Source organism: Condylura cristata, unplaced genomic scaffold (genome assembly GCF_000260355.1).
Source record: "Condylura cristata isolate star-nosed mole 26May11 unplaced genomic scaffold, ConCri1.0 scaffold00004, whole genome shotgun sequence".
Lineage (NCBI taxonomy): Eukaryota > Metazoa > Chordata > Mammalia > Eulipotyphla > Talpidae > Condylura > Condylura cristata.
The window spans coordinates 72,582,216-72,608,574 of record NW_004567105.1 but is presented as its reverse complement, the minus strand read 5'-3'; the positions used below and the strand labels follow the sequence as shown (position 1 = coordinate 72,608,574).

Genomic DNA, 26,359 nt, shown 5'->3' with positions numbered 1-26,359 from the left:
TTCTGTCTTCCCTCTTTTTTCATCCAGCAAACACTCCTTTTCTCTCATTTTCTTTATGTAATTTGAATGAGGAGGCCAGATATAACTAAATTAAATCACACTAGCACAGTAACATCTGATGGTTAGTCTTAACACATCAACCTTGAAACAGAGGCTAAGTCAAAGTAATTAATCTCTAATAGCAGAGTGTCCAGACATGCTCACTACAATCGACTCAACTTTTCTCTCCTTTTGTTTCCTGACAAGTCCACAACGGACAAGTTTATTTCACCAAAAGGGATACAAACTGAATGGTCTGCAAGTTGGAGAGTTGGAGATGTGTATATGTATTAATAACTTCAGTTTTCCGTGTGCGTATTAATAACTTTTAAGTTTTCAACTCAGGTGATGATCATGGACCCAGACTCCTATCTGCACTTTTATTTGTTATCAGACTGTTTCTGTCTTTAAAGAATGTGAGGTAATCACCTAAGACAATACCTCCTTGTATTACGCAAGACATCCAGTGTGTAGCTGATGACTCAGAACCCCGCATAAATTCTAAAGTGCTGGGGTGGGGTGGGGGGCCGGGGTGTGTGGATTTATCCTTGTTATCTGCTAGGTGTGTGCTTTCTACGTATTGTTTTCTTTACAATGGGGCACTTACCCCACCCAAAGAGAAGATATTAGGAGCAACATTTTGGGATCCATTTCTCCTCTTATTTCCTCTACCCCCCCCTTTTGAAGTTTTTTATTGTTCCACTCCAGTGAGATATGAATGTTTTGTGTTGTAGTATAGTGATCTGTTGATCTGTTCTCACTTCCAGATTTGTGATTTACAAACACAATAGATGTTATTGCTGACATCTATTTTTCTTAAACACATACAGGAAAAAATGTTGTGCCACAAGGGTTTTCAGGGTTATTAATGATAACCCTAACATTCAGAGAAACTGTACCGTTGCCATTTATAGTGCTCAGCCTTTTCCAAATTATGGCCTCATTTAATCTCAGCCATGAGGCTACTGTAATTATCCTCATCTAATGAGTAGGAAATGTTGGGCTTAGAGAAGTTTAACACCGTGCAGGATCATGGGGCCACGAGACTAGTGGGTGGCCTGGCTAGAATTGACAACAGGCTGTATGTAAACTGAAACATTTGTGAAGATGTTCCATCCTTTTTTGGTTCTCCCCCACCTCTGTCTCTCTCTCCTATTGATATCTAAACACATGAAAAAATCAACTGTGGGCCCGCCCTGGTGGCGCAGTGGGTTGGAGCACTGCACTGCGAAGCCAAACCGTGGACACTTCGGTGTGAGTTCGATCCCCACCCCAGAGGTGATCCATATCACCTGCTGCTCCCCGAAGCAGTATACTTCACCGATCTGCCTGTTTTGCTCCCCACTGTGACTCTGGTGAAGCCTCTAACTGCCCCTGGACCTTTGGCCTGTACCCCAGTTCTGTATGCATAAATAAATCTTTTGATAAAAAATCAACTCTACAAAGTAAAAAAAGAACTAGCATGATAAAAAGGAAATCTTCCTTTCAGTTTGCCCCTTAATTTCTCTGGTCACTCTTAAGAGTTAATCATCTATGTTTCAGAGCAATTTTCCTGCTTGACATTCTGCATGGAAGTCCTGAATTTGGTAAAGCAAATCACTGAGGTTATTTTTAAAAGTCACATTCATTAATGCATAATTTACACGAAATAGAATGCATTCTTGTAAAGTATATGGTCTGCTGAGTTATGACAGGCCTACAGCTCTTTAGCTTCTCCCATATTCAAGACAGAACACTGTCGTGGCTCTGAAAATTCCTCTCCCCAAAAAGGGTAGCGATGAATTCTGAAGAGGTCCATCTACCCTACTCACCAAGGTGCACGACTCCAGGGAGAGATACAGTGCTTCTATTGGTGTCATGACTGATGGCTTTGTGACAGCTGTCAGTCAGATAAGATGGGGACCAAGCGTAGGATGTGAGAGGGGGGTGTCCGGCCCCAACAGTTCCCCTGCCCATTGATTTGCAAGTGACAGGTCCACTTTGCAGGGACATTGTGTGGCTATGGGTCTCTCTGTGAACCTTAAAGAATTAAACACAACCTCTCAGTTTGAGTCACCCCATCAATGGTTTCCAAGTGAACTTGGAAAAGACAATTTGCAGTACATTGGCAAGGTGATGATTTCTGCTGTCTCAAGTGAGGAACAGGGTGACTTCCAGGATTTAAAGCCTTTTGTATCATTTATTAGCTTTGCCTCCCTGGACCAGTTGCCTGACATCTCCATGCTTCAATCTTGTCTATGCTGGGGACAAAACAAGGAGAAGGGCTGTGCTGTTGTGACGACTGACCGGATCACATACACCAGATGTCACAGTCGTGCCTGCTGTGACTCACTGTTAGCTGGCAGGATTATCTGGGCTGTTTTTGATGGGTTTTCAGGGTAGTTTTTATTGTAAGACGTGAAACCAAGACTGAGCAGCCTTCCTCTGCTCCAGCTTGAGGTTTTATACAATGTTGACCAAGGCAAGCCAGCACAGCTTCCAGCCCCCCTTGGTAGACACCTACGTTGTGAAGGAACTTGCTTTGCTTTAATCCCTGCCTCATCCAGTTTCTATTTCTATACAACTTCACAGAAGCTAAGGGAGTAGACAGAGTGTAGGGTTCTAATCAAAGCTAACCACATCCCTGCCACCATTGGATAATATTACAAATCAGGCACGTCGGTCCTGTTTTGACTCAGAGGCAGAGCAGGCGGCAGAGAAAAATAAAGCTAAAACAATTCAGTTTCTTTCACATCAGTGATTAGGGGATTGCAGCTCACAACTTGCCCGGGGATTCAGAACTTTTTTTCCCCCTAGAGAAAAAGCTGTTTTGAGCCACGTGGCCTTCTAATTGAATGGTCCTGCAACTGTTGACCAACTGGTTCTGATAACATAGTACCTGTTGTCTGGGTGGTCTTGAGGATTGAGGGAGATGATGCTCTGAAGTGCCTAGCACAGTAACCGGCCCACAGCACTTGTCTCCTTGTTGACCCACTTTTCCCTGGGTCAGGCCAACACAATGACAAGCAGCTTGCCTCTGCTGAATGGTGGAACCCTCGCTGCTCAGTGTGGACAGTCCAGCAGCAGCAGCAGCTCTAGCAAGCTTGTTAGTACAGAACCAGAGGGCCCACCTGGGCCTGTGGTGTCAGCGGCTGCTTTGTGACAATGTCCTTGGCGATTTGTTTACACCTGAACTTGTGAAAATCACTGGTGTGAAGTCAGCTGGCTTGGGATAGAACCAGAGGCGGGTCTTGCTATCTTAATGCTAATAATGTGCAAAGCTGATCAGCGCAAGATATTTGGTCTTAAGCCTGGTCATTTGGAAATGAACTGATATATTCTACTGAGACCACTCATGTACCAGAACTCCCCAGTGAAATGTGGGTGTTTTTCAACTGTGATTGCAAGATTCGTTTTTTTTAAAGATTTATTTATTTATGCATACAGAACTGGGGTACAGGCCAGAGGTGCAGGGGCGGTGAGAGGATTCACCAGAGACAGAACAGGGAGCAGAACAGGCTGACTGATGAAGTGCACTGCTGAGGGGAGCAGTGGGTGGGTCAGGAGAGGTCTGCTGTGACATGTGGATCACCTCCGGGGCGGGAATCGAACTCATGCTGAAGTGGCTTTAGCTTCTTAGTGCTGTGCTCTAACCTGCTGTACCACCAGAAAGGGCCCAGATTCATGTTTTATATAATCCTCAAACTTCAGATTTACATGAATCTGATGATCAGTACCTTTTCAATTAGCATCTCTTTAGTTTCCATGATAATGTTCATATTAGTCCCCTAATATTTTCCAAAGCAAGAAGACATTTAGAGATGTTTAAAAATGCATTTCGAGCTATAAGGGAGATGCTTGGTAGCCTGGGGAGCATTGAAAGCCCCTCCTGAATCAGTTTGTTCCTTAATTGATCATTGGCTGGAGTTGCAAGCATGCAAAGCAGGAAGGGGGCGCTTATGGGTGCCTGTGGGAGACTTCCAGCTCCTGGGTGACTGAATCCCACCCTTCCTCCTACCTTAGATCTGAACTGCTTATTCTAGAACTTTAGAGACACCATGGTCATGAAAGAAGGAAAATCAGCCTTACACTCGAATCTGAATCGTTTGTTTGTAAGGCCAGAGAGACCTGTGCCCTTTCTTTGCTGAAGTATAGCTGAGTTAATGCCTTGGCCCAGGCCCAAGCAGTGAGAACTCATAGAACCATAGCGCCAGGCTCCCTGCCCCAGGTTGACAGCCTCTTGTGCATTCATTCCACAGCTGGCCTCTTTCAGGTGTATTATCTTGTCTCCTAGAACAGTAACCGCATTTTTTGGCAGCTTGTTTTAGCAGGCTTTCATTTCAGCTCTGTTGAGTCATCACTGACAACAAAAATTCTAAGAGGTTTAAAATGTACCTCATGATGGTACATGATATACACATTTCAAAGGGATTCTCCTCTGGTTAATTACTACATCATTACCTCAAACACAGCTTTGCCTGAGAATTTTAAATTCTACTTCTTTAGTAAATTTGAATTGTATCATTGAGTTATCAACTATAGTCAACAATCTTATCTTAGATCTAGTCATCTTATAACTAAAATTTTTTTTGTACCTATTTTACTAATCCTTTATTCCCTCACCCCTCAGCCCCTGGTAACCACTTTTCTACAATGTTTCTGGGTTTGATATTATTTTAGATTCCACATGTAAGTGACAATATGTGGTATTTGTCTTTCTCTGACTAAACTATTTCACTTCCATGAAAAAATGGCAAACCCCTCCATGTTGTCACCAATGGCAGGATTTCCCCCCTTTTTTGTGGTCAACTGTCATTATGTTGTGTGAATATAGCAGATCTTCTTTATCTATTTCACTCTACAAAGAAATGGCCTTTAGAGAGTAGGGTCATTTCCCAAGACCTCACAGTTGCTTCTTCACCTTTTTTCCATAGAATTGGAGAATCTTACTCTCATTCTCTCAGAGACTATCTTTACCTTCCATTCAGGTTGGGGTGGGAGGGCATGTTCGTTATCAGCCTTATGCACACCTGCACACCCTGTGGGCACACGACTGGTCCCTCCAAGACACCTAGCAAATTCTTGGCAAGTGGTACTACCTCAGGCTTGTGCTGTTGGTGTGTTGCTGAGGGATGGTGTTTGTAAGTGATGTCAATAAATTTTGAGAAGATCATGGTCTCTCCAACTAGATTTTCTGGGTTGAAATTCCAGTGAAGCCATTTATGAGTTACTTGTCCTTAGGTGACCCACTTCCCCTCAGTGTTCCCCTCTGAAAAAATGGAGATAGAAATAGTGTTCACTTTGAATAGGATTATTATGAAGATAAACAACTTTATTCATGTAAGGAACTTAAAATAGTACCTGGCACAGAACATGTATTCAATCAGTTTTGACTGTAAATAGGTACTATTGTTTCCCTAGATTCAAATGTCTTATCTTTAGATTTAGCCAGCCGAGTAAGGAGCTTTATACCAACATCATGCTGCATTCTTCTCCTTCCTGAAAATTCCTTCAGCTGCATTGTGTGTAGGTACCATCCATCATAAAGGGAAGTTCTGTGAATCAGGGTGACACATTCACTGTAAAGAATGCTGTTGAGGAAGCTGTTCACTGTGTTGTGTTGTTTCTTCATGAGAAAGGCAGGAAAAAAATTCTCTCAACTCTCTGCCTTAGAAAGACTATTTCTTCATGATGACATATTTGCTTCTTTTTTTCCTAAAGGATTTTTTTTATATATATAGAAGAACTGCGGTGCAGGGCAGGGCAGAGATGTGGGAGGTAAGGAGTTCACCAGAGACAGAGTAGGTGAATTTCCTGAAATGCACTGTTAAGAGGAGCAGCAGGTGAGACAAGAGAGGTCTGTTGCACCTTACTGAGCTCCCTCACTGGGGCTCAAACTCATGTTGTAGTGGTGATAGTGCTGAGACTTAAACCCTCGACCTTATCTTAAGGACACTTTGAAGCAAACAGAGCAGAAGCAGGCAACCATCTCTGATAAAAGACTGGTTAATAAATACGTTGGGCTTTGCAGGTCAGAAAGTCTCTGATCTGATAGACTTACTTGACTGCGGTTGAAGCAGCCATGGGCAGTATGCCAAAAATTAGTCATAGCTGTGTGCTACCTCAATAAAATACAATGTAATTTTAAAAACCATCATTTATAAAAACAGGTTTCCGTGAACCAAGGTGGAGGGCTGGGTGCCTTAGGTGTGATGTGGTGTGGTGACAAACTGCTGAACAAGTGTGAATCTGTTTGTCCAAATTGTATAAAATGTTATAGTCATATTATGTTAATAAAAACATTATATAATTTTAAAAAACCAAACAGATTTCAGTCTAACCCTTGACGATGGTGAGCATTATTTTTGTATTCTCTATTTCAGTGCTACCTGTCTGAAAAGTTTAGGATCTAGTCTAAGTCATGCTTCTAGCAAGTATATGCTCATGCATTTGATGCTGACATCACTTTTGCCTGTTTCCCACATTTATCTGGCATTTGCCTTGATCCCAGCTCTCATATTTACTTTTATCTTTCAATATTATGCTGAGCTGGAGGTTGCAGGAAATTAAAATAGTAGCAGCGGTAATAATCATAATCATAATAAAACAGGATAACACTATCACGTTAACTTAGAAACTCGGACTCTAGAAACCACTCCTGACTCAAAGTTCAACTGATGTGGTTCCCTGGAGAAGACTCTCAGGTACCGCCTCTCCGCCAGTGCTGGTGAGGCTGATTGTCCAAGGCTTGGAGCAAGTTTCAGTTGTTAACACACTTTCTAACCCGAGAAGTCATGAGAAGGAAGACGAGGACTCCTGGTAGCCACAAACTCCCATTCCTCCCCTTCTCATTGTTGTAGAATTTCTTTTAAATGGAAACAGCCTCTTTGGTTTGCAGGCCTAACCCTGGCAGGAAGACAAATGATTTTTTTACAGTATCAGACACATGGTTTCCTGTCTATGTTTAACTTGCTAGCAGAACATCTCAGCCAGCTGGTTCCCCCTGGACCTATTGTGTCCTTAACAACATTGCTTCGCGCCACCCAGCAAATGCACCCAATGAATGGATTGCAGGCCGTGCACACTTGGTTGACTTGTAATAGTTCTGAGTCAGGGGAGACTTAGGAACCGTAGGCACTTTCCCTCAAGTCTCATGTTGGGTATGTTCTGCTTCCACATCAGGACCCTGGCTTTTGGGGGGGACTTTGAGCTCTTGCACTTGAGAGATGAGAGAGGAAAACATGTGCTTTGGCAGTGCAGGGGGCCTGGGTGTGCTGCCTTGGACGTGTGTGCTTGCTGGGCCTGTCAGCTATCCATTTTTTGACTCGAGAAACAAACCAGATTTACTGTCTGATCTAAAGGCAGAAGAAATAAAAAAAAGTGCGGAAATACGGTTGAGCAAAGTTGTTAGAAGAAACCAGGCATTAAAGTCACTCATCTCACTCCAAGGAAGGGAAATCAGTTATTTGAGGTGATGACTCAGTGCTTCAGGAGCCTTCGGTTATAAAGGAGTTAAGCCTCGAAGTCTCTTCTGAAGCTGTGTGTACTGTGTCTGGCCAAGGAGCTAATAAAAATGGTACGTGCCAGAGGGGGTTGTGACTCAGTGAGGGAAGCTTCAAATGCACTTGTAGTGACTTCAGGCAAAGCAACTTCCTTTTGTAGTTTTGGTCCCACCCCCACCCCCAGCAACAAAGTAAACAAAGATGCTCTGTGGTCAGATGTGGTTCCTGCTTGCAAATATTTCTACCCTGGATCTTAATTCTGATATGAATCACGGCCCAGTGGAGTCCAATAAGTACGCAGATGGTCTTGAAACCCCATCCACTGGGTGTGAGAGACCAAGAAAACCATTGAACCCAGGAGACTGGCACTGTTGTGAGGCAGTGGTGACACCATCTCTCTCCCTGCGCCACCTCTGAGCGTTCCAGAAACAACACATGATGGGTGATGGCAGAAAGGGTTGACTGAGGCCCTTTTTGCTACTTTGCAAATAGCCCACTGTCCCACCTGTGGAAAAACACCAGGGAGCTGGCCAGCCCCTGTGAAAGGGACTTTCATTTCCTCCCACACAGTACACTCAAGACCATATTTCCTTCCAATTGGACCTGCAGCTGACTTGCTAACCCATCTTTTGATCCTTAAGTCCTACTCCTGCATGTTGCTAATTATGTATCTTTTTTTTTTTATTTGCGCATACAGAACTGGGGTACAGGCCAGAGTCTCAGGGGCGGTGAGAGGCTTCACCAGAGACAGAGTGGGGAACAGAGCAGGCAGATCAGCGAAGTACACTGCTGAGGGGAGCAGCGGGTGGGTCAGTAGAGGTCTGCCACACCATGTGGTCACCTCTGGGGCAGGCGGGAATCGAACTCATGCGGAAGCGGCTTTAGATTCTCAGTGCTGTGCTTTAACCCGCTGCACCACCAGGGAGGGCCTAATTATGTATCATTTTTACCAGCAGTATACACCTATTAAAAAACTAAACTTAACTTTTAAATAAGTCGTTTCAGCTTTTCTAATTGTTTTTAAAAATAAGCCTCATATTGCCTCCTTAGGTTATAGCTGGTTCCAGTGTCAAGAACAATTGATCCTACATTTAGTGACTAAAACTAATGCCTCTACTGTTCCTGGTTCCCTTCTATTCCAAATACCTATTTCTCCTCCCAGACTGAAGTAGCTGTTCTTCACCTCGGCTGTATATTGGAAACACCTGAGAAGCTTTACAAAAGACTCATTAACTGGGTCTGAGCCCTGTGGTTTCTGACTTAATTGGTCTGGGTCCTGGTATCAGGATGAAAATAAAACAAACTCCCAAGATATTCCAATAGGCAGCCGGTGTCGGGAATTACTGAACTCAAGACAGTTTGTTCTGCCAAATCGCTTTCTATTTTTCATCAAGTTCCCCCTTATAACCTGGAGAGGGAGGGTAACATTTAGAGAGTGACAATCCCCACAGGAAGTGGTGGGAATTCAGCCTTCTAAGGTAGGGGAGGAGAGAAACGAGCAAACCAAACACCTATATCCACATCCCTGAGGAATAATAGGAGCCTTTACTATAGGATATTACTCTGCTTTCCACAGTTTTACAAGCGATCCTTCAGGAGGCCAAGGGCCTCACTGGAAATAGGCATGTGAGTGCTGATGAAATTACAGGTTAAAGGCAAGAACATTTTAAACCTCCAAGTGTGACTGAAAATTTGGGCTATGAGGCCTGGATGCCACTGAAGAGGCCGAGACAGGGCAGTGGGGGAGGGGAGCGCTAGTGTGCATAGACGCGTGAGCTGAGACACTCAGGTGAGAGGTAAGAGCAGAACTCTGTGGTCCAGGGAAAGCAAAGGAGAAGTGAGAGTGTGTTTCAATGACCCAACAGGCACTGAGAATGTGAATATTTAGTGTGCTTTTCTAAAGGAGTCTCATCTGCCTGTCGGAGTTGCTACAAGGATGTGAGAAATGTATAGGTTTCTTTTAGGTTTCCTGAGAATTGAGAGTCCCCAAGGCGGAGTACAAGATGGGATGTGACTAAGCAGTCAGATCAAGAAGGGAAGATCAGAGCAAGTGGGGTTTCTTACAAAACTCCAGAGTCATCAGAAGGCTATTACATATCAGATATGCACCAAAGAACAGACATCAGGTTTCAGGCTGTTTATGGATGGACGGACAGACAGGACACTGTTTTCAACAAAGCCTGGCATGAAGTAAATAGATACTAGTCATGCTGGTTTCTTTCTTTCTAAAGCCAGAGCATGAGAAGTGGCAAGAATCTGTATCCCAGGAGGACCACGAATGAGGAGAAACACAGTGGAAAGCATGCTTAACGCCATATACACATGACCAGGAATTTCATAACTGAAATGACTGGCGATTTGAAACTTAACAGGCACATGTAAAGTCAGGTGTGTAGGTTCAAACAATTGCTTGCACAGGAGCTTCTTGTCAAAAAGCTGGCTTGGCATCTGTTCATGGCTACAGACTCATGGCAGTAGAGGTGAGTCAAGGTCATTCTAAAGTGGGAGTGATCTGGCTGAGAGAATCCAAACCAAAACAAGCCTTAAGCCGCACTCATTGGAAGGAGCCGGGAGAATCCACCGTAATATCTGCTCCCTGATTATACATCCAGGTATTGTTCCTGGGTCTAGAAGACATGTCATGGTGGCTCTCTAGTAGCAGGAATGATTTCAGAAAATAGATCATGATATACTTAGTAAAAGACCCTGGGATGCCTGCTATATGTTGAGCAGGCAGATTTAAGCATCTGATAAATATGTCAGACTTTAGTCTGATCCAGAAGTCATTTGGAGAGTAATTGGAGGAATTTGGAATGTTAAACCTGGAAAAAATAAGTGGTTTAGGGAAACAGGCTAAACACACTTCCGAACATAGGTGGAGGAATCATTTTGCTCCTTTTTGCTTTAGAGAGCAGTGGGAGAGCCAATGAATGAATGTTCAGGAAGGTCACAATTGACTTACTATGAAGCAGGCATTTATAAATATCCCAGTGTTTAGACTCTACCTGATGAGGTCTATAGCTAGATCTACTATAACTTTTCAACCAGAGGCTTTAGATATACCTCTCTGGAATATTCCAGAAAAGAGTAGACTACATGGAAGGCTCTTTTGTTAGGGAGAAAGGTAGGAAGGAAATGATGTAAGGGAGACTAGAATGAAATATGAGAAGTAGGAAACAGTAAGTTTTGTAGTGTGAATAATTGTAACAAAACAGTCACATGCATTGGACAGAAGCCTTCTTCCATCATTTTGGAGAAAAAAAAGTTTCAAAATATGTCTATAATGCTAAGCAGTATGCAGTAAGTTAAATGAAATCCTGCATGCCCAATGAGCTCACTAAACTTCTTTTTAATTGAAATAAATTTTTTGTTTGCCTAAATTTAACTGTTTGCCTTTTATTAAGATAATGAATGGGAATCATATCTCATTCTACACTTCAATGGTTCCTTTGACTAGAAAATTCTCATGGATCATTTCCTCATTGGTTAGCACTGAATACAAGTGAACTAGGGTTTTGTACACCAGTTCACTATGAATTTTCTTTTTGCAAGGCAAGCATCTCTGTGGCAGAGTACCAAGGAATGTATTCCATGTTTGCCAAGGCCATGCTTTTCAAAATGCAGTGTACAAATGAATTAACCAGGGAACTTTGAAAAATGCATATTCTGATTCAACAGTTTAGGGCAAGATGGAGATTTTGCATTTTCAGTAAGTTTCCAGTTGATGCCAGTAGATATTGTTGATCTGGGGAATACACTTTGAAGAATAGGTGCTAAGAGATTGTCTGTTCCAGAAGTCCAAAATTTGATACATGTATGTACAAATATATATCTATCTATCCTCAGAATCCTCACAATCTATATATATGGGTGTATATATGTAATGTGACACATAATACATAATATACATATATATAAATATAAAAATATGATGGCTTGGGGGTATATATATGTGTGAGGAAAGCAAATACGGATATGGTTTGTAACAGAACAGAGAAGCAATGTTTTGCCTCTTAACAAATCCTCCATCTGTATCTACAGGAAACCCAGCATGTCTGTACCTGGCCAACCCTGTGACTTAGTAATGCTTCCATTGACGTCAAGCGAATGTACTTGGAACTAATTCTGTAAATGCTTAGGAGATATCTGTGTCTTTGATTCACTTTCATCATCTTCTTTACTATCACTGGTACAACTTTAAGAGAGATGGTTCCACCAAACTCTGTCTCCAGAAAGACAACTGTCCGAAGAAAACAACCTCAGTTTCTCAGTACAGCCAGACAACCTCCAAAGCCTTCTGCTTGATTCTGATTGTTCCCTTCAAACTCTTCAGTGTATTTTATGTCAAAATTCTGTCTGACAAGGTTGCATCACTTCACTTTTTCAGAAAAGACAGCTCAGCCAGTAAATGGGGGAAATGCTTCTCTAAAAAAGGAATGATCATATGACTCCCATAGCATGTTACAGAAAGAGGCAAAGTAGGTTGCTGTAGAGACTTGTACCTACTGCAATTTCTATGTTGCTTTGCTGCATCAGGATTTTTTTCCTGGTTAGAGATCTGTGAAATAAGTTATTAATGAAAATCATTTACTGTTAAGATCTGCCAGAAAATAATACAGGCTTATATTTGTTGAATGCTCCTCTACCTTAAAAGGTTAGTATTCAAAAGCTTGACATGCATTATCTCGTGAACCCTTCAATTGCCCAAGGGGTTGGTGCTGGGTTGTATTTATGCAGCCTGTGAGGAAGGTAGGATAAATTTCGAATATTTTTGGAGTTTTATGATGCCTGGTGAAATATTATGTGTTTGGTTCTTTTTTTCCAACCTTCCAATTATTAAAAAAAAAAAAAAGGCAACTTCTCTACATGCATTGAGAAAACCATGACATTGCACCCCGGCTCACTGAGGTCTAGGAATAGAGTGTCTGACTTGCAGGTGGAGTAGCAGGAAAGATACCAGCATACCGCTTGGATTGGAGGCTTAAAACACTCCAGCCATCACCCCTTCAGGAACAGCAGGATGTCACAGTATTAACTGCAATTGCTGTTGCAGAGTATCCTGCTAGCGTGTTTAGGAAAGAAAAGCGATCTTAAATCCCACACAGCAAGCACGGTGAGGCAAAGAGATGATTCTGGGATCTCAAGACACTTGGAATAAGAAAATCTTTAAATAAAATGTTTTAACACAATGTATTTTGTGTCTGGAAATTATAGTTTTTTTTAACCGAAAGTAAAATGTTCTTTCAATATTATGATCCTTTCATTCTTCCCAATAACTTAGGTCATCCTTAAATATAAATCATAATCAGAAAAGAAACCACCTGCCAGTGAAACTATTTATATGCCAGATGAGCCAGCACCGTAACATCTGGAGACCTGCACTCATTGGTGTAAAGGACCAGGCTGCATTTATAAAAACTCTCAACTTATAAAAATTTCTTCCATAGGTAGGGCAGTTGCCTTTATTTTATTTTACTATGTTGGGTAGGCCATCCAATTCGTATTGAGTAGAAATAGCTACAGTTGGCGTATCTAAACTATTTTCAAAAGGAGTATGTCTAATATTTCCCTGCTGGAATAAGCTTTACTGAAGATTGGGCCTGTATATGTCTTAGAGAGGTATTTATCAGACACTCTCTCTACAGGAGTCAGTCAGTCATAGAACTTTTCTCCTTAGATTATTAATGTGACCAAAATCAAACCAGCAACAACCCCTACAAAGCTGACTTTAGAATTGAGGCTACCAGAGGGAAGGGAGGGGGTGTAGAGAGCAGGGTGTAGAGAGGCCCAGTGGACTGTGGTGGAGAATATGGGGCTTTGGTGTGGGTGTGGGCTGGACGCAGACCTTATGAGGGCTATGAGCCGAGCTTCTGCCCCTGCGTCAGGTACAGCGTTGCACCACTGCTACCTCAGCGGAAAAACAGGAGCACGGCTGGGCAGTAGTTATTTTCTTTGTTTTAATGCTAAAATATTTTCCTAGTAACTTGGTCTTGCTGTCTTGCCTCTATTTGATATCCTCTGCTGGATTCGGCTTGTTATTCTTTTATTTAGTATTGTTGTAAAGCATTGTAGGTGAGTGAGATTCTGTGGCAATTTTCTTTTCTCATACTCTTCTGGTTATGCTCCTGTCTAGCTGGATTTGAGATCCATAGCATACTTCTAATCTCTAAAGGAGTTTGTGCAAAACTGAAATGACCTATTCCTTGAAAATTTGGTAATCTATCACTTTCACCTGGGACTGGCATGCGTTTGAGATTTGGGGGAGATGTCACTGACTGGATATTTTGGGTCGCTTTTGTCCCCACTCTTGAACAAAAAATAAACTTTCAGGAAAATTGAAAAATGGGTATGATGAACCCTTGTCTACCCTCTTCCATATTTCGCATTTGTTATTTTACCACATATACATTTCTGTGTGTGTGTGTGTGTGTGTGTGTGTGAACATGTTAGACTCTAGATCCACATCGCCTCAAAGTTTTGGGGTTGCTATGGTTGTATAAACTCAGGGACAGTCACACAAGTCACACCAGTCAGCAGAAGCTCACACACATTTGTTCATGTTCTTATTTCAGTGTGCCTCTCCTTTTTCTTCACACTGATTTTGGACACCCAAGGACATTTTTTTTTGAGGGGGCATAACCTGGCTTGACCTGATGGTGCCTGATAGATCAGATTCTGATTAAAGATTTTCATAAAACTTTCAGCATAAAGATTTGGGGAAGGCGACAGTGACAATTCTGTGAACCTCAAATTCTAACATGTGTTTTCAGTCATATTAATACCAGGAAAGCATTTAACCATAAAAAGCTTAAAAGAGATTAAGTTTATACTGTAGGACAGATTTTAACTTCTCTTGTAATTTCTTTAATATTTATGAAATGACTCAAGTTTTATAGGTCTTCTTGGGTCATTTGGGGAAGTTACAGATACAAACTTATTAGGACTTAGACCAGTATTGTCTGAGTTCTCAATATCAATTGGCAAACAAATTTTTATGGGATTTTCTTATCCTTTAACTCTTTGTGTGGCTGGAATTATGTCCCCTCATCCCAGGTCTTTGCTGATTGCCCCATTTAGCAGCCTCATAGCAGTTTATCCATTGCATCACTTTGCACTACCAACTTAGGGTGTTAATTTTCTACCTCTTTTATCTTTGTTTTCCACTATCTGACTGCCACTTTTTTTTTTTAGGTTTTTTTTTTTATGCATACAGAACTGGGATACAGGCCAGAGATGCAGGGTGGTGAGAAAATTCACCAGAGACAGAGCAGAATGCAGATCAGGCCGACTGACGAAGTACACTGCTGAGGGGAGCAGCGGGTGGGTCAGGAGAGGTCTGCTGCACCATGTGGGTCACCTCCAGGGCAGGGATTGAACTCATGCTGAAGTAGCTTTAGCTTCTTAGAGCTGTGCTTTAACCCGCTATGCCACCAGGGAGGGCCTGACTGCCACTTTTACCTCTATTCTCTCTTTCCTCCTATAAGCTTGCCCATTTGCTGAACTTTCACCCTGAGCCTAACTTGGTGAATTCTGTTAGCTAACCTAGCCCTTCTTTTTCCTGACACTGCCCTTTAAGGATCACCACCACCATGCCAGGCTATTCCACTCTGACCCCACCTCACTGCACAGTATGTTCTTCAGTTTCCACGTCTTTAAAGTGGGAATGATAATCCCTATTCAGCAGGGTGGGTAAAGGGATACAAAATGGTCCTTGTGAAATGCAGTGTTTGACATGTAGTAGGTGCTCAATAAATGACTACTGTACATTTTAATACATAATGAGCATACTGACACAAGGCAGGAAGTCCTCCTTCCCCTGCATATCTCTCTTTAGCAGTTTCCTTCTTTGGCTCTCAGCCAGCAGCACATATATCCTGTTGCTCTAGATGAACATGTTGGCGTGTGAAAGTCTTTGTGGTTAGACCTTCTCTGCCAACTTCACAGGATCGCTGCAATTTTCACGTGGTGTTCGTTAGACACCAGTGCACCAAGGTGTTCAGAGGACGACAATCCCCATGCCTCTCCTGCCTGAACAGATTAGGATCTTAGCAAAATTGCCGAGTCCCTTTCTTGAATGGTGGAATTTGCTTAACTACTTCAAATATTACATTAAGAGCTCATCTCTCAAGTTCATCTATATAGACTTGGTTTTTATCTAGACCCATTTACCAGCCTCTTTGGGTGGTTTTTCCTACACTGGTCTTAGTGTTTTATTTTGTTTTACTTACATGGGATTGACATTTAAAATCAAGAATTATAGACGTTCGGTTTTAAGTACCTTTTAGCAACCGCTATGGGATTTGGAGATAGCAAAGGTCTTAAAAGAGAATGAGAGCAACCTGTTTACATTGTCTGTGTGTGTGTTTGTGTGTTTTGTTAGCAGCGTGTTTACCTTTAAGTCACTCCAAAGGAATATATACTCATATACTATGGAATGTCTTGTCCCCTTGAGGCATTCTGCTAGTTTGTATTTTTTTTTTTTTTAATGGCACACTGACATTTGTCTCTGACATTTATCTTTTAAAAATATTTACTTATTAAGACTGACATTTGCAAGTGATTCCTTATTTGCTGCAGTCTGGCCTCTCTACGTAGGACACGCTGGTTAGAAATTTTCAAAATTATGAAATAGAACACTGAGTTCATTGCTCGGAGACAGTTTTGTGGGAAGAAAAAAAAAAACCAAAACATTTTAGAACCACTCAAGCCTGGGGAAACAGGCTCTCCTGCTTGCCTCTGACTGAATTCTGGTAACTCAAGTTTTTCCCACTCTCCTCCCTGTCCTGTCTCCTCTCTCCTCCCCTCCCTCCTTCCTCCCTCCTCTCTTTCTCCTCCGGCCTCTCCCTTCTCCACTTCCTTCCACATTACAAATTTGTAGTGGTAGAATGGAAATATACACTGTAATATGTTCAAGAAGTACTTCTTCCTAAAGTGAGGTGAATGTTTGAAGAGGTATTCTGAATATCTCTTCAAACACATTTGAAGTTTCTGATCCACATAGGAGGTGCTCAAAAAAATATTAGTTCCCTTTCCCATTTTCACCCCCTCCCAAAAGATCTCTGGAATAAAAAAAGACATGGCCTCCATATTTATTATTCTAACTTCCCTGTTTTTCAAAAGAGCTACTTCATTTTGAAATAAAATACAAGTACAGAAGAGCACAGAAACAGGTGCCTCGCTTGATAAATTACTTTAAGACTGACTTTCTTGTAATCTCTTGCCCAGGTCAAAAAATCTAACCTTGCCAGCCATTCTAGAAAGGCCTTCATGTTTCCCAACTCAGTCACAAACTCTTCTTCCCTTCAAAAGTAGCCACTGTTTCTCTTTTGCAATGACCGCTTCCTTGTATTTTTAAAAATTACCACTAAGTGTACATCTGTGGGTGCCAGGTTAGTCCCACTTACATTATTATTATTGTTGTTATTGTTATTATTTTAGTTACTTGATAAACCTAAGGCCTTTCTTAATCCACTGCCCTCCCCAATTTCCTTTTCCACTTTTATAGTACATCTGTTGGAAAACCCCCTTGACCTATATTGTTTCACAGTCTGGATTTTGCTGAATGCACATTTATGGTGTCGTTGAATTTCTCTCTCCCTTGCATTTCCTACAGACTGGCAGCTGGATATAAGGCTTCATCAGACTCGGGTTAAATCTCTTTGGCAAGTCCATAGGAGGGTCATGCTCCTCTGTTGGAAGTAATAATGTCTGCTTGTCTCTTGCGATATTAGTTGGCATTGCTGCCTGTTGCCTAGGTCTATTTAATTCATCAGGGGTTGGAAAAGGGTAATAGTCTATTTCTAGCAAACCATTTTCATTTAGTAGTTGGAATAATTTAATAAAGAGATGTTTGATTTAGTTTTGGTTACAGGGTGGTATGGTTCTTACAAAAAAAGGCAAGATAAATCCTTACTGTTTCCCTTTATTTTCTGGGGTTCAATAATGAATTGCTATCCTGTTGCACTCAAAAGTGAAAAAAAAAAAAGAAAGTATTTTCTTTAACATTATGATATTGTAAAAGTAAGCATATCTGGGTCCTCCCTGGTGGCACAATGGATTAGAACACAGCACTGCAAGCCAGCTGCAGCCACATGGAGGTGACCCACATGGCGCGGCAGACCTCTCCTGACCTGCCCCTGCTCCCCTCAGCAGTGTACTTTGTCCATCTGCCTGTTCTGATCCCCACTCTTGTCTCTGGTGAAGCCTTTCATCAACCCCTGCACCTCTGGCTTGTACCCCAGTTCTGTATGAATAAAATAAATAAATCTTAAAAAAAAACAAAACAAATGTAAGCATACTTAATGGATCCCATATGTTTATGTTTTTTAAAAGTTCTAAATGATTCTCATGGCCAGTGGGAGCCTCTTCAAGATGACCTCTTCAAGATGGCCCTATTAGTCTTTGATCATTCCCTTGTCAAGTGGCATTGACAGATTAGTTCAAATGCACTGTTTTAAGTGCCAGACCTAGAAGTGGCCATTTCTTCCAGTTTCTTCTCTTGGAAGTGTTCTGTTGATGAAAGATTTTCTTTTTGGAGCAGGACTCCATGAACCACAAGCTTCTTCTGAAAATGAAGCCTAGTGAGGTAAAGTGACTTGTCTCCAATCTCATGGGTGACTGACAGGAACAGGATCACAGTCTCCAGTTGACAAACTAGTGCTTATTCACCTCACCTTTCAGGGACCCATGGGGATGGTACCCACATGCCACAAGTCGATTACAGGGAGACAGGGTGCAAAATGAAAATGCATCTACAGGAGCAGAAGAGACCCTGGCTCCTTCATGGGGCTCCCTTGCGGGGAGAGGCGGTCAGCTCTGCAGACCCTCACCAGGTTGATTCTTCAGATGATTCTATTATTTTTTTTCTTTCACCAAACATGAATTTTCTTCCTACTTGTATGCTAAGCTTTGTGCATAGGATAGGATAGTCAACAAAAACATTCCATTACAACTGTAATTCTAACTTTATGTCAGAAACTTGATGGGAGAATTGATGGCAGGGGAAACATTTGCTTAGTTTTCTAAATAAAAAAGATAAACAGGAACGTTGTAGAAGCAACCAAGGCTCACATCAATATCCTCCTCTGTAAAACAGGGCCATTCATGGAAACTAACTTAGTTATTGAAAAACTAAAGTGAGATGATGCTTATGAACTGAATCACTCCACGCTTAGCTCAGAGCATCACACTATATGTTAGTTCTCTTGCTATTGTTCAGAAAGTTCGAAGGAGGAACTTGCCATCAGTTCCCACTGCAGAGCGAGAGCTGCTTTCTTTGCGTGTGGCAGTGGCTCAAACAGAGGCACACTGGCCCCTGGGGACACAGCCCATCATGCCAGGAGGATCTACCGCTGGCACCAGCTTCCTCCCTTTCTAACATTCCAGAGAAATACAGGAGTCTCAGAATTTCTGTTCTAGGAAATCCTGGCAGAGAGACCAGAGCTCCAAGGCCTTTACTCTGCCAGCTTACATCGTGTGTGTGTGTTTGTGTGTGTGTGTACATACACTGTGGTCTTCTTCTTTTGAAGTCTGCGGACCCCTTCTCTTAGTCACTGATGGTTTAAATACACAAAAGATAAAACAAGTAAGAAGTCTGTGATATTCAAGCACAAAAAATTTTTAAATACATTTGTGATCTAGTAAGTTTTGTTTCTGAAGTAATGTTTTAAGTTGCAAGATCTTGCATCATATTTAAAACATTGAACTGTCTCAGTAATGAGCATAAATGAAGCTCCAACCCATCTCCCTCAAACCTAACATGACAAGAAAGTATCTGTGGGCTTCTACTGGTGGCAAAGTCAAAGATAGAATACTAAGAAATGTTAAATTTTATTAAAGGTTAGAGAAAAGCAAAAGATGTGATTATTGCTCATTTAAATTCCCAGACCAGGCCCTCTCTGGTGGCGCAGTGGGTTAAAATGCAGTACTACGAAGCTATCCATAGCCATTGCAGCATGAGTTTGATCCCCGGCCAGGGAGCTGACCCACATGGCTCAGCAGACTTCTCCTGTCTCGCCCGCTGCTCCCTTCCACAGTGTATTTCTGTCATCCTGCCTGTTCTGTTGCCCACTCTGCCTCTGGTGAATCCTCTCACCCCCATCTCACACCTCTGGCCTATACCCCAGCTCTGTATGCATAAATAAATCTTAAAAAAGAAAAAAAAAATTCCCAGAGCTCCGAATTTTATCCATGGAGCCCAAGCTAGAAACTTCTGCTATCATAGTGTAGAGCCTCTTTTGTTATGAACCTTGAAGAAAACCTTCCTTTATTTGTAAAAGTCCCCAGCACTGTATCTGGCACCATGTTTCATATCAGCAGTGTAACATGAGCGTCACATGAGTCACCAATGACCTCTGTCCCCAAAGGGCAGTTCACAGAAGTTTCCAACAATTACATTTTGAGCCCCCTATATTCTTGGCCCTGGGATAGGATCTGCAAAGAAAAAGATTTTAGGGTTTTTCCTCATTTGAGACTTTTTCTTTCCAGACAGAAAAAAAAAAGACCTTATTTGTAAGGATGTTACTCAACAAGGGTTCTTAGTTAAGAATCCAGCAGAATATTCTACATACTCAAAGCATGCCCCTTCAGAAGCATTATCCAAGCATTGCTGACAGCACTTCATGGGCAGCTGTCCAGTCACTTAGTCCAGCATCCAATAAGAAAGCCACCCTATCAAATTGGGAAAGTTATTCTTAATTGACGCTCCCAGTATGAAGTGCAGAGACAGTTGAAAGAGGGGACCCTCCCCAGTCATACACAATTTACTTAAAGTATTAGCTTGGTTATTGTCTAAGTGTATGAACTAGGGAAATTATTTAAACTTCTGACATTGGCTTTCTGTAAAAGTGGCTATTCATAAAAACACCATCTGCCTCATGGGAGTTATCAATTAAATGTAAAGATTACATAGAACTGTGCACAACCAGATAGATACTAGGTGTTCAATTTATGAGTGTCCCTATAACGGGGCACTGGTGTAAACAAATCCTTCCTGCTGTTCTTTGATTAAAGGAAGAGCTAGCTTGTACCTATAACTATAGCTGCTGGCTTTTCTAGAAGCAGCTGAAGGGTTAACCCTGCCTGAGTGTGTGGGTGACTTCTGTTTAGATAAAGCCACATCCCAAAGCTTCCTTTCAGCCAGTCTCGCTATTGTTCAGGTTTTTCACCATCTCTTTGAAGTTTCAAGATTGACAGATGCTATTCAGTATCCTCCCCACCAAATTACTACATGTAGGATTTCAAAAAGAAATCACAGGAAATTTGGGGGGAAAGAAAACTTCAGTTTCTAAATTTCAGGGGATTTTTGATTTTCACATATCATTTAACCAAAAATGAAGTTTCACATATAACCAGGATTTAAAACCACCAGAACTATAAATGCACATGTATTTGGATGTTATGCTCTCTTTAAGGAAATGGAGATGTAGCTAAGTAATCACGCAGTTACTGCTTTAAGTTTCTCTAATTGTGATTATATGTGAAAGAGAATATTCACACTGGATCAAAATGTAGTGTCTCCAAATTCTGGCGATATAGCTAAAAGGTTATAAAAATAACACCTCTTACAGGGTCTGCAAGCTTTTTCTATAAAGGATCAGGTAGTAAATATTTCAGGCTTTCTGGGCCAGTTATGATCTCTGCTGCATAAACTTCTTCCTTTCTTCTTTTCTGTTTTAAAGCAGCTCTTTAAAGTTGAAAAGTCAGGCAGGTGTTGTGTGTCCTGTGATGAAAACAGGTCTGCTTTCACCCATTTATGTTATGTTATGGGCGTAACAGCCAGTAGAGAATGAGACCAGTCAATGATTATGAGACATTTCACTGACCAGTTGGACACTTGAAACAAACACATTCATTGGATACTTTAGATAACAGAGGTGGGGCTGCAGGGAGGGGTTGCTGTTTCTCTTCTTGCACCTGCTTATTATTTCATGGGCCCCTGAGTCCTGCTCTCCTGGCTTCTACTTTGCTGAGTAACAAGGACTGACCATCCTTCCCCACAAGGCCTTTTATTGTCCAGTTTGCAGTTCTGGTGCTTTCTCTACTGCTGTGTTCCACTACTTCTGCTCCTTGCCTTTTTGTCCTTTGTTCTATTATCATCTCTCCAGGGTGAGTAAATTTCCATTTTCAAGAGCCCATCACCTAATGACATACCTTCCTTCTTATTAGTGTATATATTACTGTATCTTTCCCAAAAATATTGCTTTTTTTTCTTCTTGGTTGCTGAAATTCTCATTTTACTGGTCACTTTTCCAATCTGTAATGACATCCAAGAGGCCTAAGGGTTTTGTTTGTTTGTTTTTCTCTCTAGTAGTAAATGCAAGTTGGTATTTCCACTTAGAATTTAATACTGAAGCATAAGAAATGAAACACTCCAAACTGTCATGGCACTAACTTCAGTTTTCACTGTGCTTTAAGTAAGGGCATCCAAGATAATGTACTGATTTTGAGATTATGATTACCTTCTTTGCACCTGCATTGTATTCTAATCAATTTGAGGTAGGGGGTTCTAACACCTTTAATTGTAAAAACTGCTCATTGAGTACATACAGTTTCCTTCTCTGACATGGTAACAGCTACACAACCTTGTTCCTTTCTGTTCCTTTGTATAGAGTTGTCAGCTTGGGAGAATTGTTCTTCCTTAAATAGATCATAGTTACTTCTTCCCTGCTCCATCCATTTATTGAGAAGTAACTTTGTATTACAACTTTACATGAATTTAGGCATTCATCCTTGAGAATCAGCATGTGTAACTTACTATATCATCTTGTTCTTAACAGAACATTCCTTTTTCCTACTCTTCATTGACCAATAGATGGTTAACGCCATTGACCAATGCCAGTCCTTGTCAAGTTGTCTTTCCCGATGCTCCACCATCACAGAGATTACAGACATTTAACTGGCTCAATTCTGGGGACTTCTATTCAATGCCAGGAGACTGGCATATATTACCAGGCATTTCTATATAAACCCAAATTCCTCTTTGAGGACAGTGCCTTACCCATAGCAGCCACTTAGTAGTGCCACTTAAAGCATCTGAGCTTGAGAACTGCTCATTAATGAACATCTTTGAGGAAAGGCCCATGAGGTATAAAGCAATAGGATTCTGGCATTTTTGCCCAATGGAGAGAGTTTAGCACAGAAAAGCATCTGAGCTTGAGAACTGTTCATTAATGAACACCTTTGAGGAAAGGTCCATGAGGTATAAAGCAATAGGATTCTGGCATTTTTGCTCAATGGAGAGAGTTTAGCACAAAGCTCCCAGTGAAATATAACTTCCTTTCACTGACCCCCCCCCCCGACTCAATGAAAAGTCCTGTCCATATCCTTCTTCTTCACAAAAGGAGACTATTTAACCAAAGCCAACATGAACCAAAGTTTAAAGTACAAGACACTAATTAAATAATTGGTGCTAAGGACTCTTGATCAGCCTCCAAACCGTCTGCATCAGAGAACTGGCTACATTTCCTTCTTTAACTTTCTTCACTTTCATACTTATATTTCTGTTGTGACTAAATATTCTTATTCAATGAAACTATAAATCACTTCCTGAAAAGAGCAATATTGGATGGATGTGGAGTAGGTAACTTTTAGAGAGGCCACTGCTATAAATTCTCCTCTCCCTCCCGGATAGACCCAGAGCTGATGTCCAAGGACAGCCTGCACATTGATCACAACAGGACAGATTGGAATGTAGAAAAGGATGAGACTGCAGGGGGACTGGGACCGTGGCAGGCACTTGCTCTTTCCTCACATACCATATGTGCAAGGTGTTGTCATTCCATGGTCCCAATGCCTCCTGCTGCTTTGAAGTTACTGAGCACCCTGTACATGCTTTATTCATTTCCTCAGCACTCACTGAAGACATGTCAGGTGCTGCTTATAGTAGTGAGGAGAAAGATGTGGGCCCGCCCAGCATGGAATTTTCAGTCTGCTGGGGCTGGGGGGAAAAAGACAAAGATCCATAGGAAACCAATGGTTGACATTATGTAATAGTTAAATTTTCTTTGTGTTAAATTGTTACGTAGAATGATGTGGAGGGCTATAGAATAAATCAACTATTTCCCCTAGTTTCCTTAGATTTCCTTTAGGGAGTGACATTGCAGTCGCAGTCTGAGGAGCCAGGAAATGGATGGCCAGAGGCAGGGAGACTGGACAAGTGCCCACTTGTCAGTTTCCTTTCCTGGCGTAAAAATTCACAGTTGATCATCCACATCTATTCAGAGGCTAAAACATATAGATGCCTGCCGTGTGGCCCCACTTCCGTGCAGTGCACACCTTCTGAACCAAATTTTTCTCTTTCTCGTTTTGTTTCCACAGGAGAGGATCCCACGAGCAACCCTGACTTGTGGCTAGTAATTTTCCAAGTCACCGGCGTCAGCCTCCTGCCGCCCCTGGGAATCACCATCGCGCTCATCGTGGCTTTCTACTGCTACCGCGTTCACCGGCAGCGGAAGCTGAGCCCCTCCTGGGAGACCAGCAAGCCGCGGAAGCACATGGAGTTCAGCGAGCATCTTGCCATTATCCTAGAAGACGACCGCTCGGACATTAGCTCCACATGCGCCAACAACATCAACCACAACACGGAGCTGCTGCCCATTGAACTGGACACCCTGGTGGGGAAAGGTCGCTTCGCAGAGGTCTACAAGGCCAAGCTCAAACAAAACACTTCTGAGCAGTTTGAGACTGTGGCGGTCAAGATCTTCCCTTACGAGGAGTACGCCTCCTGGAAGACAGAGAAGGACATCTTCTCGGACATCAACCTGAAGCACGAAAACATACTCCAGTTCCTGACGGCCGAGGAGCGGAAGACGGAGCTGGGGAAGCAGTATTGGCTCATCACCGCTTTCCACGCCAAGGGCAACCTTCAAGAGTACCTCACACGACACGTGATCAGCTGGGAGGACCTGCGCAAGCTGGGCAGCTCCCTGGCGCGGGGCATCGCGCACCTGCACAGTGACCACACCCTATGCGGGAGGCCAAAGATGCCCATCGTGCACCGTGACCTCAAGAGCTCCAATATCCTGGTGAAGAACGACCTGACATGCTGCCTATGTGACTTCGGGCTCTCCCTGCGTCTGGACCCGACTCTGTCAGTGGATGACCTGGCCAATAGTGGGCAGGTGAGTCCAACAGGGGTTGCCCCATCCTACCACTGATCCATCCTTATGCCTTTTGCCAATGGACCTACACCCTGGACACTTGCCAGAAAATTAGCCAATGCAAGGAGTGTGCCCTACATTGGTGCTGCCTCCAGTCGGGGTGCATAGATAATAGACCCCTTTTCTCCCCCTGATTTGTCTAATCCTTCCTTATTCAGCATAGATATTCTTCTTCTATCAGCCCTCCTTTCACTTCTGTTTGTACATTACTTGCTATAGACGCTGTACTTTATTTCCACCCACCCCTGCCACCACCACCTTTTATGGGCGTTCTCAGCACTCTTTATTTTGCTTTTTTTTTTCTTTTTTCTAACCATTCTAGAAGGCAGTCTCTTTGAAGCCCAGGTCCACCACATTTAGTCACATGTAACACAAAGCCTTAAGAGTGAACGTGATCAATATGTTTATTGTGTAATGAACTATTCCACTTTTGAAGCTTCTCAAAAATTAAAATAGAAACCCTTTAGCTATGAAGCTCTTGGAAAGTAGAAATTTCCATGCTACCCTTCATGAGTGAGATGTTTTCACATATTAGAAGGCTGGCTGTGCATTAGCATGGGTGTGGAGCATCCTGTGGCTCTCCTACCAAGTAGCAGGACGAGCTCTGAGCCTTGGGTCTCAGGCTGCATGAACACTATGGAGGTAAACATCTTGAAACATGTGCAGACTAATCCTCGAGGGTCATGAGTCATGCAATGACCTATTAAAGAAAATTTCTTCTGTTACGTGCTAATAAGAAGCATTCCTTGAGATGAGACTGTCAACTCACTTGACCTTCCTTAGATCTTTAGGAAGACAAGACAGCATTTATTTAGTCAAGTTATTCATGCTTAATATCAGCATTTTAAGTGATTCCCACCCTAGAAACTAGAAATATCTTCCCTTTTTTTCTCATGGATACCAGTGTTCTCATATTAATATTCATCATCAGAATGATGATACATCATGCCTATTAAGTTATAAAAAGGATCCAGATCTGGTCTTTTATGGTGGGAATACTTTCTTGCCATTTGATTTAGTAGAGATTTTATGAAATTGTACATCCTTGGCACACTAGAATGTGCCACGAGATAAGCATGGAAGCTTAAGAGACTTTTTTTAAATGACCAAGACTAATGGCAATTATTATTGCCGTTTTTCACCATAATTCTTGGAGTTTCAGAAATGAGAAGATAATTTCTTTTGCAAAGACAAAAAAATAAACATCTAAGTATCACTGTTATTGTATCCCAGGTTACATTGTTCTATGATATGATAATGTATATCATGGGGCTGAATAAGGCAGCTCTGGAGTCTGGCATTTCCTTTTGTCACCATGCTTTGTTTATGCTCTTTAAAGGGTTTTCTGGGAGAGAATGTCTATTTTTTAAAGTAATTACATGAGGTGTACCTTTCTGCACAGGTCTCATTATTTAAAAGAGCATTACACTTTTTAAAGGTCACTTGCATATGTTGGGGACCAACATCAACTGTATTTTGAAAATAAAAATGTAGCTGCACTTAAATGATGAATGTCAACGTCTGTTTTTGCTCTAGGTGGGAACTGCAAGATACATGGCCCCCGAAGTCCTCGAATCCAGGATGAATTTGGAGAATGTGGAGTCCTTCAAACAGACAGACGTCTACTCTATGGCTCTGGTGCTCTGGGAAATGACGTCTCGCTGCAATGCAGTGGGAGGT

The 26,359-nt window shown here is 42.0% G+C and overlaps 1 protein-coding gene across 1 annotated transcript in view; it reads left to right on the top strand.

The window, feature by feature from the left end:
• The window catches only part of TGFBR2 (transforming growth factor, beta receptor II (70/80kDa)), an 89,573-nt gene that overhangs the window by 45,006 nt on the left and 18,208 nt on the right, over positions 1-26,359 (top strand). Inside the window, exons 4-5 of the mRNA XM_012720525.1 lie at positions 23,838-24,640; positions 26,216-26,357. Of these exons, the coding sequence (XP_012575979.1) occupies positions 23,838-24,640; positions 26,216-26,357 (945 nt within the window). The remainder of the gene's footprint in view (positions 1-23,837; positions 24,641-26,215; positions 26,358-26,359) is intronic.